This window comes from Actinia tenebrosa, unplaced genomic scaffold (assembly GCF_029948245.1).
Source record: "Actinia tenebrosa isolate PJP-AT-01 unplaced genomic scaffold, QUT_ActTen_1.0 PGA_scaffold14__42_contigs__length_11649687, whole genome shotgun sequence".
Lineage (NCBI taxonomy): Eukaryota > Metazoa > Cnidaria > Anthozoa > Actiniaria > Actiniidae > Actinia > Actinia tenebrosa.
The window spans coordinates 474249-487653 of NW_028292574.1; the positions used below are offsets into that span (position 1 = coordinate 474249).

Consider the following 13405-nt stretch of genomic DNA (forward strand, 5'->3'; position numbering starts at 1 on the left):
CAAAATTCTTCCAGGTCGTTTCCAAATCAGAAACATCAAATGTAAATAACAGAAACAATGAAATAACTCCAGGTAGTTCACAAAATCTTTTTCAATGTAGATGGCTTAACAGTTTTCAAAATATCTAAACATGAATTGCATTATATATTTATACTGTAGTAGTTCAGTCGAGGAACTACATGTAAGGGTGCGTGACACTTCACATCATCAGTCTACTGTTACTCTGCAGGTCAACATGGTTTCACTTCATAGTCAAATATAATATTTTCTATTCTATCAGTTTTCTATCCTGTCTCACAGTATCTAGCCATACCTATCTTTAAAGATAAAACGATCGTCTATTGAGGGAAATTCGATAAAGGTAAAAAATCTGAAGAGCATTTTACGGTAGCAAATAATTAAAATATTGTGAATAGTAGTATTATTGTGTCAATCGTACGGGAATTTTGTCTCAACCATTCATTACAGCCCTTTTAGCAATGCACCAAATACTTCTTAAGAGTTTAATAATCACTGAAATGTTACCACAATCACCAAAACTGTTTTATTCTTTAATAAACCGGGAATAAATTCCCGATCCGGTGCGAAGACGACTCAGTTCGAGCAATGGCAAGTAAAATGTTACCTGTTATCAACTTCGGTTCCCTATAACGACTCTAGGAATTTCCAGGTAGGAATTTCTATCTATGCTGCTGTACTTTTGGTGTATTTACTAAGGTTTTGACAAGTTTTATTCCCAGCCAATGAGATAATATTTGAGATCGGGTCGGAATCACTTCACTTCAGTCACCTCGCTTGCTTTGCTAGGTTGTGTTCGCTTCACTAATATACCAGTAAATTAGGCTACGAATCCTGATGAGAACTGGAAATGGAATCTTTAGATAATTAACTTCCTCATAGAAGCCCAAGAAAGTAGTTAAAAGTCCAAGGACTTCTAAAAAAAACCAAGAAACGCAAGGACGTCTTCAGTATCCCCCATAGTATCCCATACATTTCTTTGTAAATCAAGAAGAGCGTGTTGCTCCTTCTACGTCACTAGCCCAGTCTCCCCTCTCGCTCGGTCATATTTTGAAATCTTCCTATTTTCGCACTTTTGACCGCTCGAAAAAAATAGAAAGAAGCGTCAGAATCAAAAAATTCTTTCGACAGGTTTCTTAGAATAGCTTATATTTCGATATGAAAAAGTAAAAAAAAAAGGGTGATAGGCACTTTAACATATTCATAAATTAAAATACAATTACCAATTAGCTATGGAAGGGAGGTGACCTCTCTAACACCACAATTCAAGATAAACACTCTAATACCACAGGGAACCTAGATAAATACTCTAATACCACAGGGAACCCAAGGGGAGGGTGTACATAGCAAACAAGGTATGTAATGTATTCATAAATTGAAATACAATTACCAATGCCTAATATAATAGATAGAACGACAATAGATTTTCTGAATACATTTCATCAACTGAGTGCTATGTTAGTTCTCCTGGAAACACAAAAACATACTATAAGTACTCCTGGAAATAATCCTAACACCACAGGAAACTCAACTTGACCACTCCATCACCACAGGGAACCCATGCTACTCAGTAGTATAGGGAATGGGGGTTCCAGCGCAATCTCAACACGGGCAAGACCCGTGTCAAAAATCCACCTACGGAAACAACCCACTCCAAGCGTGGTTGGGGGCAACAGCGCAAATATGTTAGTCTATATATGGAGTGCGAAGATTGTAAAGAGTTTGTTTATGATTTCTGTGTAAAGTGCTTGAAACCCAAGTTTGTTACCCCACCACCAAATAAGTATATTTGTTGTGACAAGAAAATGCAAATAGAAGACGACACGTCAGCACAGTGTTACGAATGTGGTAAAAATATTCGTAATGCCGCGCCTTGTGCTACCAGGGAACAATATTATTCCAACGGAGGTCGTAAGAAGACGCCATACAAAAGAATAAAATACTTTAGGGACTGGATGAGTCATATCCAAGGTTATCGACCGGTATATTTAGACAACGAAGTAAAGAAGAAAATCATAGACCATTTAGAAGAGCCAACCCCACAAAGTCTACGGAAGACATTGAAAAAATTAAAACTAGGGAAATATTACAAAGCTATTCCCTATCTTTTCTCTGAAATTACCGGTAAGTCTATTCCCGAGGTTTCTGATATGACAAAAGCCGAGTGGATGTTTTGTCGGCTGGATAAGGATATTCCTTATTACCCTGACGTAATTTACGAAATATTCCATGAAATAGACCCCAACCACCCCCTGTTAGGATGGATTCCAAGGCGATCGACATAATAATGATAACAGCTTTGACCGTGGGGTTTTTACTTTCACGTGGCGGAAGTGGCGTGCCTAGGAAGAACAATGAGTTGTTCACTTGTAAAACAATAGACAACATTCCGATCATGCCCCTTCGCCTTAACAACCAGCAAGTTTGAAAGTAGACTCGATATTCACTTTTAAAATCGCTGGTTGTTAAGGCGCTCAGGAATGTGCCGACGTCAATGATAGCTTCAGACATTTGATTACGCATATGACCCAGACAGCCGGCGTTCGATATGTAAATAGAATCCCGTCACGCTCTTTTCGAAGCAGATGTTTACTGAGCAAGCTTTCTTTGAAGCTCTTCTTTTGCCTCCTGGTAGATCTTTTTGCGAGATTCCTCGGAAAGATCTTTTACGACTGTTTTTTTATTCCTTATGTCCGTCTTTAATTTCTCGTACTTTTCCTCTTCAGCTAAGATAAGCGAGAATTCTGCGTTGTCTATCTTTCTGTCACGCAAAGCCTTTGAGACAAGGTCAATGATAGTATTTACTTTAGCCCTTGACAGAGCTATTGTCGTGTCATGCTTGGATATCTTGCTTGACAACTGTTTCATAACGCCTGTTGTAACAGCCGAAATAATACCGCAGACGGCGCCGACGCTAGCCAAAGGAACTCCAACGATTATTCCCGGTCCAGTAAGCGAAGTAGCAACGCCAGAGCCTGTTAACGCCACGGACATGGAGCCGGAAGTTATCGCAATCTTATGTAGCGTACTCCGGGCTCTAACGTACTTTTTTCTAACTTTTTCATAGTGTTTTGTTTGCCCTTCCAAGTAAGCCAGGATTAAGTTCGCTTTATTCAGACGAAAGTTTTCCGCGTTTAATTCGTTAGGTCCCTCCTTGGGTAGATCAGGATAAAGTGGAGGTGCTGATGGTATAACATCCATTATATATACTAATGTACGACGCTTTTGGGAATGATATACAGGAGCAGCCACATCACGACAACCGGGATTACTGGAACTGGAGGGCCTTCAGGAAGATGTTTCCACATGCGGATGCTAGTAAGTTCGAAAGAAGACCCGATGGTATTTACTATAACGGCTCCAGAATGTACAGTAATGAGGATTTGAAACCTACGCTGGTTAATCAGATAGACAATCAACTGAAGAATTCTGGTTATGTTGAACATAAGCCTAAGCCAACATATGTCGAACATAAGCCCGTGCAAGGTTGGTCAAAGGAATTATTGCTTGGTACCAGTACTTATCCGATACCCGCGGTTCCATTTGATGAACAACCAAGCTTGGATTTAACGTTGAACATGCGGATTTTTAACAAGCATTCCTTTCCGTTAAAGGTGCGAGATATCTTCAAAAACGTGCCCATTAATCATACCACCGCTAAGGAATCTCACGAATGGTTAAGCGCTCCTAATATGCGTTATTGGCCGCAGCAGTTGAACTTTGCGGTTTGGTGTGCCACCGGCGGTTGTGGGGTAAGCGCAAACTTGATGAAGAATTCGATATTTATGTTTCACTTTCACTTTACGGTGAGGCGAATACTGCATGAGATGGGTGTTACTGCATTACCAGGAGATGCTGCGTTTTATCCAAGAGATAACAAATACGACGTTCCTGCTTACGACCGACTTTGTAAGGAGTTCGGTGTTGTAGGGAAGGATTTCCGATGCACTGCCGGTGCTAACGATGGTTTGGGACATATTTGGGCTTATTGGGGGATTGGTGGACACGAGCTAAGTGATAAGGAAGTTCATGCATTGAATCTACGATGGAACACTGGGTATCACAAAGAAACTCACGACAGTAGCACCTTCTTTGAACCAAACGCTAAGACCACTAAGGAAGTTAGAGACGGGCCTTTATTCAAAGACGAGGGCGGTAAGTATGCAGGGGCTAATCCACTGATTATCAAAATTACCAACGACGAGCAAACAAAGCAATATCTTAATTTCATACCCCCAGAAGGTAAAGGACTAACCAAAGCCGGCCTTGCCCGTTTAAACCGCAGCATAGAAGCTTACGTGTATTCTATCCTTGGAGCTCAGGTAAACACCCGATCCAGCATAGTGGGAAATACGGGCGCCGCAGAAGAAACGCGAGCCGAAGCTTTGATTCTATTCGAAAGTTCGATTTTGGAGGGCGACATTAGCAAGGGCGTACAGCGTTACCAACTAGCTATACAAAATTCTAAGGCCCGACTGGACTATGCCGTAGCCCCGGGTTGTTGGTTAATGCCCAGTAATTTATCTATAAATACTGGCTCTGTAGTAGGATACAACAACAAACTTCAACGAGCTACTAAGGATATGAAGTTTGGGGTGAATGACGTGAACTCTGACACTCTTAGGAACATTCCTCACTTCGTGGAGAAGCCAAAAAAGGAACACGCAGAAAAACCCGAACCAAAGAAACCAGTAAAGAAGGTTATGCCTGCGATACGTGAGGAATATGACCATAACTTACTAAAAGCCGGCCTAGCAGCTGCAAGCATTGGTCTGAGTTATTATATATGGCGATGAACAACCCCTACGTAGCTGGAGTAGATTGCGTTTATACGACTTACACAGGCGAGAAAAAATACACCCAAGCATCTTGGGTTGATGTCACGGGCATGTCCGTGAATTTGAATTATTCAGGTAAGAAATTGATCCTTTGTAGTATTTGCATTGGTACGGCGAGTGATGCAAACGTAGGATTTCGTTTCTGCGACGACAATGGAGTATTACAGCCCATGCGCGCGAAGACAAACAACAGAGAGCCTACACATTTCTCGGTAGAGCCGCCCGACACCAGCACCGAAAATCTCTCGGTTTGGACTTTTCACATGGTTGCTGATTGCCATGGGAAGGTAAAGTTGCAAATACGCGTAGATGACACGGCGTCGGCGTGCATAAATAGCATAGAAGATCAAAGAGATCGACCTTATAATCACGCGACCATCAGCACTCTTACAGTGTTAAGCCTGTGAGAATCTGTGATTCTTAAATTATATGAATCCGCATTTAAGTGAAACGCATTACGTTCACTACTTAGACGTAAAGGAGTACGCAAGGCATGAGTGGTTTGATATGGGAATGTGGGTTGAAGTTGGAGGTCCTGCGTTAGTCATTTGCACCATTAGCATTAACACGGGAGTGAGCGCGAATGTGGGGTTTAGGCTTGTCGATGAGAATGACGAGCCTTTGCCCCCCTATCGAACTTCCCCGAACAGCAGAAGAGCGGCCCACTTTTCGATGGAGCCAAACAAATTTAGCGGAGAAGATCTGACGCCGGTCACGTTTCATATGGTAATTAATTGTAAATATGCTAAGTTACAAATATTTCCTGATGACGGTAGCAACGATGGGTCGACGCCGGGCCACGCAAGGATAAACAGCATTGGCGTGGGTAGCAATATTATCGATGCGGTTTGGAGTCATAAACCCATTTCCACTATGAGCGTGCTGCCGCTAGCCCCAAATTATCAGGGCGGCGCAAATACTATCTTTCATCATCCTCAATCAAGGACGCGGAAAGAGCGCAGCAATTCTAAGGACAGGAAATCCAAGGTCCCTTCATCGACCTAGCTTCTTCAGGAGTACCACCCCAATAGCGACAACCAAGATCCAAATGTTATTCCCCACGAACTTCAACAGTTCTCCGCCGGCCCTAAGTGCCAAGGAAACAACCGAACCCAGCAGCCCAGGCAAGCCGGCTGCCATCTTTTTTCCCAAGTCCGTCAGCCCATTGCCTAATTTCTTTACGCCCGCGCCCGTAGCCTTAAGCGCGTTAAGGATTACCCCTACTACGCTCGAAATAGCGACCGCGAATGCCAGCGGAAGACCATACTTCACCAGAGCTCTTTTTACCTTTTCCTTGGTGGTAAGCCCCAATTCTCTTTCCAGGTTGTCCTTTTGCGCTTGTAATTCCGCAACCCTCTCCTGAAGGGCTTCTACTTCCCTTCGGGCTGCCTCCCTTTCTTCTTCGGGGCGCGCCTGGTCATTGATTATTTCCTGCTTTTCGGATATGTTTTTTTCCAGGTCTTCGATGGCCTGATCTCTTTGCTGGATTTGCTCTTCTTTAATGTTGATTTCAGCAACTAACTGCCGCCGCTCCACCAAAGAACCCTCTATGGTGGTACGTAAGTCCTTGGCTTCTTCCTTGCTTATATCCAGGTCTTGCAGGGCGAGATTGAATGCCCTTTGGGCGCTGTCTTTTTCGCGAAGAGAAATGTCTCTTTGTTCTCTAAGTTCTAATATGTGTTGATTCTTGTCGTCAAGTTCTCTCTTTTGAGCATCAAGGAGTAGTCGGTTTTGCCGTATGTAATCTGCTTCCCTTTCCTCCATCGCTTGCTTTAGCTCTTCTACTTCCCTTATCGCCTCAAGACCTTTTTGTTGCCGCTGCATTATGGTCTTAACTCTTTCGACGGCTTCGTCAATATTCTCACTATTTTCTCTCATTCTTTCGGGTAAGTTGGGTTCTTCTAATGCCTTTCTAAGGGTTGGAGGAATATTTTTATCTGCGTAGTATTTACCATTTATGTCCCTGATGACATATGGATGAGCATTAGACCTATTTAACCTTGCTACTACGACTTCCCTGCCCCATTCGTTATCCGCGTCAAACATTACTTGGACTTTGTTTGGATCCCAGTTTGGGAATTCTTCCTTGATCCTATCAAAGTCGTCCGGGGTTTCTTCCATGGATTCGTTCATTTGTTCCTGAACCCTACTAAGCCATGCAGCGCCGGGGGCTTCGGGGATGTTGCCGTCCGGACCAAAGCTGGTTTCCGCGGTTTTGCTCCTAGGAGGTTTCATCATCGTGTTACTACCAAAGTCGATGTTATCGAGCTTTATGTATTCTGGTATGGGTTTGCCTGGGTTCTTAGTGCGGTATTTGTCTAGGAAAGCCATCCAGCCGGCGCGGGCTCTTTTTCCAAACCGACGCACCATGTTACCTCGGAATTCCGTGGGGTCGTTGGTTTTAGGTAGTAAAGACTCGTATTCATCGTCGTTAATGTCGACTTGACCTTCTTCGGTGGTGGGGTCAAAATCCGTTCCTTCTACTTCCATTATATATGATAAGCTCAAAGTTAAACCCCAACATATTACCTAAGCAGGTTGGCGGACTGAAAGCAGAACGCACCTTTCACCGGGTTACATTCACGCCTTCTAGCGCTAAGCCAGGTGAGACGCTGTATGTAGGCGTGCCCCGCCTAACGGATAACCTAGTATTGGTTCCTGGTACCCTGGCTTTAAGGTTCGACCTAGCGGTGCAGTCAAGCCCCACAGATGAAAGGATTATCGTTAACAACCTTGGTCGCAACATTGTTTCTAAGATGCGCGTAAAGTTCGCCGGGGAATCCCTCTTAGACTTAAACAACTATGACCTGTACACCACCTACAAAGATCTGTGGCTGACTGCATTCGAAAGGGCACAAAAAATAGAGCAGGGTATCGGTAGCGTAATATTACGTAAGGTTAGGACTCCCACCAAGACACAACCTACCGATTCTGGCGACGCAACTGACGTGGCAGATGCAAAGGCCATCAAGACAGCCTATGGTACTAAATACGTAATACCATTGGACTTTGAGGCTATTACCAGCCACGGGGTTTATTATCCTAGACAGTTGAGTGAGTTGCAGTTTGAAGTGACCTTAGCCAACATGGCTAACATCATTGGCGGGTTAAGCACTGCGTTGTCGGGAAGTATTCATCCATACGCCATTACCAACCTGGAATTGCAGTATGAAACCATACACTCCGAAGATCTAGCACGTAGCGCTGGCATGGAATACAGTGCTGGAAAGGCTTTCTTGTACGACCACGCGGTAATGTACAAAACCTTTAGTTTCCTGGATAAGACAGACGCGGTAATTACTCAGAGCATTAATTTACCACGTCGTAGTCTTACGGGGCTGATGTTGGTATTTATTAAGCCTTATGAAGCCGGTAAGCGCGACTCTGAAGCCTTTCATAACCCCGGCATCACCAACGTCGGGATTAGCATCAATGGAGTTCCAAATAAGGTGTATTCGCAGGGAATGAAGCCCTCAGACATCTACAGGGAAATAAAAAGAAAGTTTGGGGATCAAGTTGCACCCGGTGAGTTCTTTACCAATAAGTATGCACTGTGGATTGACATGCGAACCACCAACGACGAGGATTTACATGGACAGGGGTTGCGTCTGGTAAATACCCAGGACGGCATTACCCTGGAAATCAAGCGTGACTTAAACGCTAGCGCAGGCGACTCAGACAAGATCAACGCATACATCTTCGTGGTGTCTGACGCCCAGTTGAGCGTAGAAATGAATCAGCTAAAGAGCGTTGCGTATTGATTCGCGCGCTGCGCTCCCTCATCCAAGAAAGGATAAAATATCCCTTACGTATATAATGCTTCGCGTATTCGAAAACAACAACACCAAACTGCAATGCATAGTGCAAGGCGATAAACTTTATTTCAAAGCAAAGTCCGTGGCTGATGCCTTGGGCTACGTAAATTCCAGAAAAGCGGCGTCTGATCACGTCTCAGAGGAAAACAAGGTAACTTTGAGGTCTATAAAGGGTGTAAATCTGACTGACACCCTTAATGCGCAACCACATTCCGTTTACATCACTGAAATGGGTCTTTATGAGTTAATATTTGGATCTGAAAAGTCCGTAGCTAAGGAGTTCAGAAAATGGGTGTTAGGTGACGTTCTCCCTACCCTCAGGAAAACAGGTAAGTATGAAATAGAGCGGCGCTTTGACGGTCCTAACAAGTTGGTATTCAAAATAGAAAATGAATTTGACCTGCATAAGAAGGTCGTAAACTACATACGTCGATTCCACCCTATCCTACTGCTCGCACCAGGTCTTGGAGAACTACAGGACTCAGCTAGCAAAAGGATAGTATGTTGGCAGAAAGGGTATCAGGCGGGGCAACCCGACATCTTAGTCCTTAATGCACATAAAAAGTATAATGGGTTATGCTTGGAGTTGAAGACAGCCTAAGGGTAACGGCGTATTATCACCTAAACAAGAGGCGTTACTCACACAATACGAGGCAAATGGTTACCTAACCATGGTGTGCAACGATTACGACCTTATATGTAGGGAGATCGACCATTACGCGGAAGGCATTCGTGTACCTTGTCCTTGGTGTGTTAAGGCTTTTAAGACGCAGGAGGCGTTAAGGACTCACCAAAGAATATTTCATAGGTATAATGATCATTGAACAGACACACTGGCGTAATCTGACCGTTGGTCAAACTTACAAAATAAAAAATTATGTCATGTTTGAAGATATCAACCGATTGAGGTTAATCTTGATGCATGACAATGAAGAGTGCACTTTATGGGCACCTGACTGCGTGCGGTATGTAATCCAAGGTGAAGAGTACACGCACATACGCAGCTATGGTAAAGTGAATGGTCGATGGAAGTTTGACATCGAACGCCGCACCGACGCTAATCCATTATGTGATTAGTCATCCTCATGGGCGGTTAAGTATTGGTCTGCTATGTCGGACCTCATTTTTTCTGTCATGTAATTAGTATGGTAAATTAAGGCTCCTCCTGCGAACGCTGCGATGTAAGGTAACATCATATATTATTCATTTTTCCATGCTTTTCTTACAGCAAGGTAATGGTCTAAGGGCTTGGGTCCGTCGTACAGGCAACACCAAATATGTTGACCGCTACGTATACAGCCACATCGGTTGCAAATGCCGTCCCAGTGTTCCCTGTCTTCCCATCTCACGCCCTCGACGTCGTCAAAGCATACGAAGGTCTGGTCTATTTCCTTCTTACGTCGCGTGAGCACCCGGGAGGTTTCGTGGGGACAACAACGTTCGGCTAAGTCTCCGTGGGTTTCACAGACGACATCTTCGAGGTGGTAACGACGACAGCGGTATTTATGCCAGTTCTCCTCGAAGTGAGGTTCATCGCAACGGAGACAACGGTCTTTAGGCAGACTCTGTTCTCGCGGTGATATCGTAGGGCCTGTACAGTGGACAGTTCCTTACCGCAGTCACCGCAAAGGGTACTTACGGTCTTCTGACAGACTTTCTTGGAAAGATGGTATTGCAGTCGCTGCTTACTGCTGAGAGATTTATTACATCGCATGCACTCCATTATATACACCTTATTTTTTATTGTTATTTTGTTAAATGCTGCAAAGAGGTCTCAAGTAAGGATCTATCTTCTATCATCACCTCGTTAAGCCCCCATTAAAATATGAGGTATCATTCTTTCTCATTGTTGAAACCAGCAAAAAGATAATCATGTTAACCATTCTTCGATCGTGACGATTTAACAAAATAACAATAAAAGATAGGCCCTTACTTGAGACCTCTTTGCAGCATTTAACAAAATAACGATAAAAAAAGAAAGACCTATGCTAATTCCTCTTGCTGGGGCTTAGTAAGATCTTCTTTGCGACCTCTTACTCTTCTCGAACGTCGTCTAAAGTCCTTTGTGCTTTAGTATCCGCGGGACACCAATGTCCAACGAAGTCTTCTTCAGAGAATACCTTATTACAGTGACAGCAGCTGTGTTTCTTACGAGGCGTCGGAGGGGTAACGATGATGCAGTCAGCAGGTAGTTCGCACGTAATGCAGTCCATATATCTATGGGGGATATCGAATGAAGTCCTTAATGGACTCCTTAGCCCAGCCCGCCATTGTCAAAAGCGCGCCAAACCGTTCTGCACGCTTCAGACCACACATTTCATCGTACAATTCCTGTACGCGCTCTTTTAACCGGTCTATCTCTTCCCTTTGCATTTCTATGGTGTCTCTTTTATCCTTTGCGTCGGCGGTAATCCTTCTTACTGCGTCCACTGGGTCCATTGTATATATAATGGATCCGAATCATATTCCCTGCAATGCTCTGATAGTAGGACCCACCGGCTGCGGAAAGACCCAGTTCGTGGTAGAGCAGCTATTAGGACCCTTTAGATACCGCTTTGACTACATAGTGCTGCTTTGTCCCACCTACGTGAATAACCGCACCTGGACGGGTATAGGAGTGAAAGATGACGACTTCTTCGTAGATATTTTAGACCCTAACGAGTTATCCAGCCATTTGAAGTTCTGGCACAAGCAATTCCCTAAAGATACGCAGACTTTACTCATACTGGACGACATCGCCTGCGGGGACGACGTAAAAAAGCGCACCTCCGAATTAGTGAAGCTCGCTTTCAGCGGTAGGCATGACAATATCAGCGTTTGGTTACTCTCGCAGCAGCTTACCAGTGTCTCTAAACCCTTTAGGGAAAACATAGGCTCTCTCGTAGTATTTTATACACCCAGTAAGTCTGATCTGGAAACCATCTTAAGCGACTACGGTGGTGAGATATCCAAGGAACAGTTACACGAATACATGCGGCATTTAAAGACGCACCAACATTCCAAGATGATCTTCTCTTTGAGGTTTCCTTATGACGTTAATGTATATGGAGATTGAGCAGCTCTTAGATGAAGTCCCCACGCAGTTAGATGAAAGTAACCTCAAGGAACAACTCAACATCCTTGTGTCTTCTGGGAAGTGTAAAGAAATGATAGGTAAGGAACTTACCCATGAGCAGGTTAATAAGCTGTCAGAAGAGGAGGTTAAGAAGTTCCATAAGAGGTACGAGGCTGCCCTTGCAAGTAAGACCAGAGACGCCGTCGCAGACTCCGCTATCCGACTTGCAACTAAATTGCTTGGACTTGCACTGCCCATAGACGACGTGGAGCAACTGCGGAAGGACATGAGCGAGGACTATGTCATCGCCCAAGAACTTAAGATAACCTGTGGGTGGTTGTCTTTGAAGTGCGGTAAGTTAATGGCAGTCGCCTCTGTGGCACTTCACGTAGCTCAGCACGTCGACTTGAAGGAGGTACTGGTGTCTTGGAAGGACTTCAAGAAGGACAGAGAAGTCGAAAGGGTATTCAAGGCGGCACTTGCTGAGGTACCTAGTCAAGTACCTGCAAGTGACTTATCAAGTACTTAGTCAAGTCATTCGCGGGAATTACCCAGGTCGCCTCAAGTACCTAGTTAAGTCATCCTTAAGTACTTAGTCAAGTCGTCTTAAGTTACTTATCAAGTCCTTCAAGTCCTTAGATATAAATGAGCGAACCAGAATCGAAGGCGGAGGAAACCCCTCAAGTAGAGGAGCGACGAATCACCAAGGCTAAATCTCCAGGTAGAGTTGCCGCGGGAAAGAAGCTCGCAGAGATGAATAAAAAGAACAAAGCAAAGAAAGAAGAAAAGGTGGAGGAAGAGGAATCCTTTATTAATCCTGGGTACGTCATTGGCGCGTTAGGAGTTGCTATAGCAGCAGGCAGCCTCTACTTACAATGGCGGGCTACGAAAAAGGTAGAACCACCAACATATCACGCACCTGTGGAACCAGCTGTTAGAAAAAGTAAGATCCCTGAAATGGAGTAAATTTGTCGCCACGTGCCGCGGCGACCCAGATTTCCTTCTCGCTTTGTAATATAATGTCGACCGCGTTGTTGAAAACTGTTGAAGAAGCAGCTATTATTACTTCCATCGTTGCGGGTATTGGTTGGGTAGGTAAGAAAGTGCTCAAAGAAGACTTTACTGAAAACCCAAGCAAGAGCTTCGCTAATTTTGCTAAGATGACCGCTGCCGTAGGCGGGGCTATCATGGTAAAGGATTACCTACGGAAGGAAAAGTACCTCCCTACGGTGTAATATATATGGCTAGTTTAATCGCAGGTGGAGTTATTGCAGCTTTAGCATTCACTGGAGCTAATTATGGTGGTCAGTATTTGGATAGATTAGTCAGAGGTGACAAAAGCGGAGAATTAGCCGCAGAAAGGAAAAGGCATGATTTAGCGCTGGAGAAATATCAGCGGGACGTGGCAGCTTGGAATGAAAAAAGACAGGCTTACAGGGATTGGTTGGACAAGAACTACCAAGACAAAATGCAGGCGGATAAGAACTTCGAAAACACAGACTACGCCTTCAAACTTTATGCGCAAGCACACCCCGACTTTAGGTTAAGAAAGCCTCAGTTCAAGAATTACTACCAGCCTTCTAAGAAACAAAAAGATAGTGAGTTGGTCTTCGTAGGAGTCGCAGGGCTGGCGGGAGGCGTAGCTTTAGCGTATCTGCTCTGAGCTGCGCTCAGATCAC

The 13405-nt window shown here is 44.2% G+C and overlaps 1 protein-coding gene across 1 annotated transcript; it reads left to right on the top strand.

Moving 5' to 3' along the window:
• The first annotated feature begins 765 nt into the window (after positions 1 to 765).
• Positions 766 to 10462, top strand: LOC148911117 (uncharacterized). The gene is made up of 2 exons (XM_089029553.1): positions 766 to 2142; positions 9900 to 10462. Exons 1-2 carry the CDS (start codon positions 1716 to 1718, stop codon positions 9905 to 9907), a joined length of 435 nt encoding a protein of 144 aa, XP_088885679.1. The 5' UTR covers positions 766 to 1715; the 3' UTR covers positions 9908 to 10462.
• Positions 10463 to 13405: the final 2943 nt, after the last annotated feature.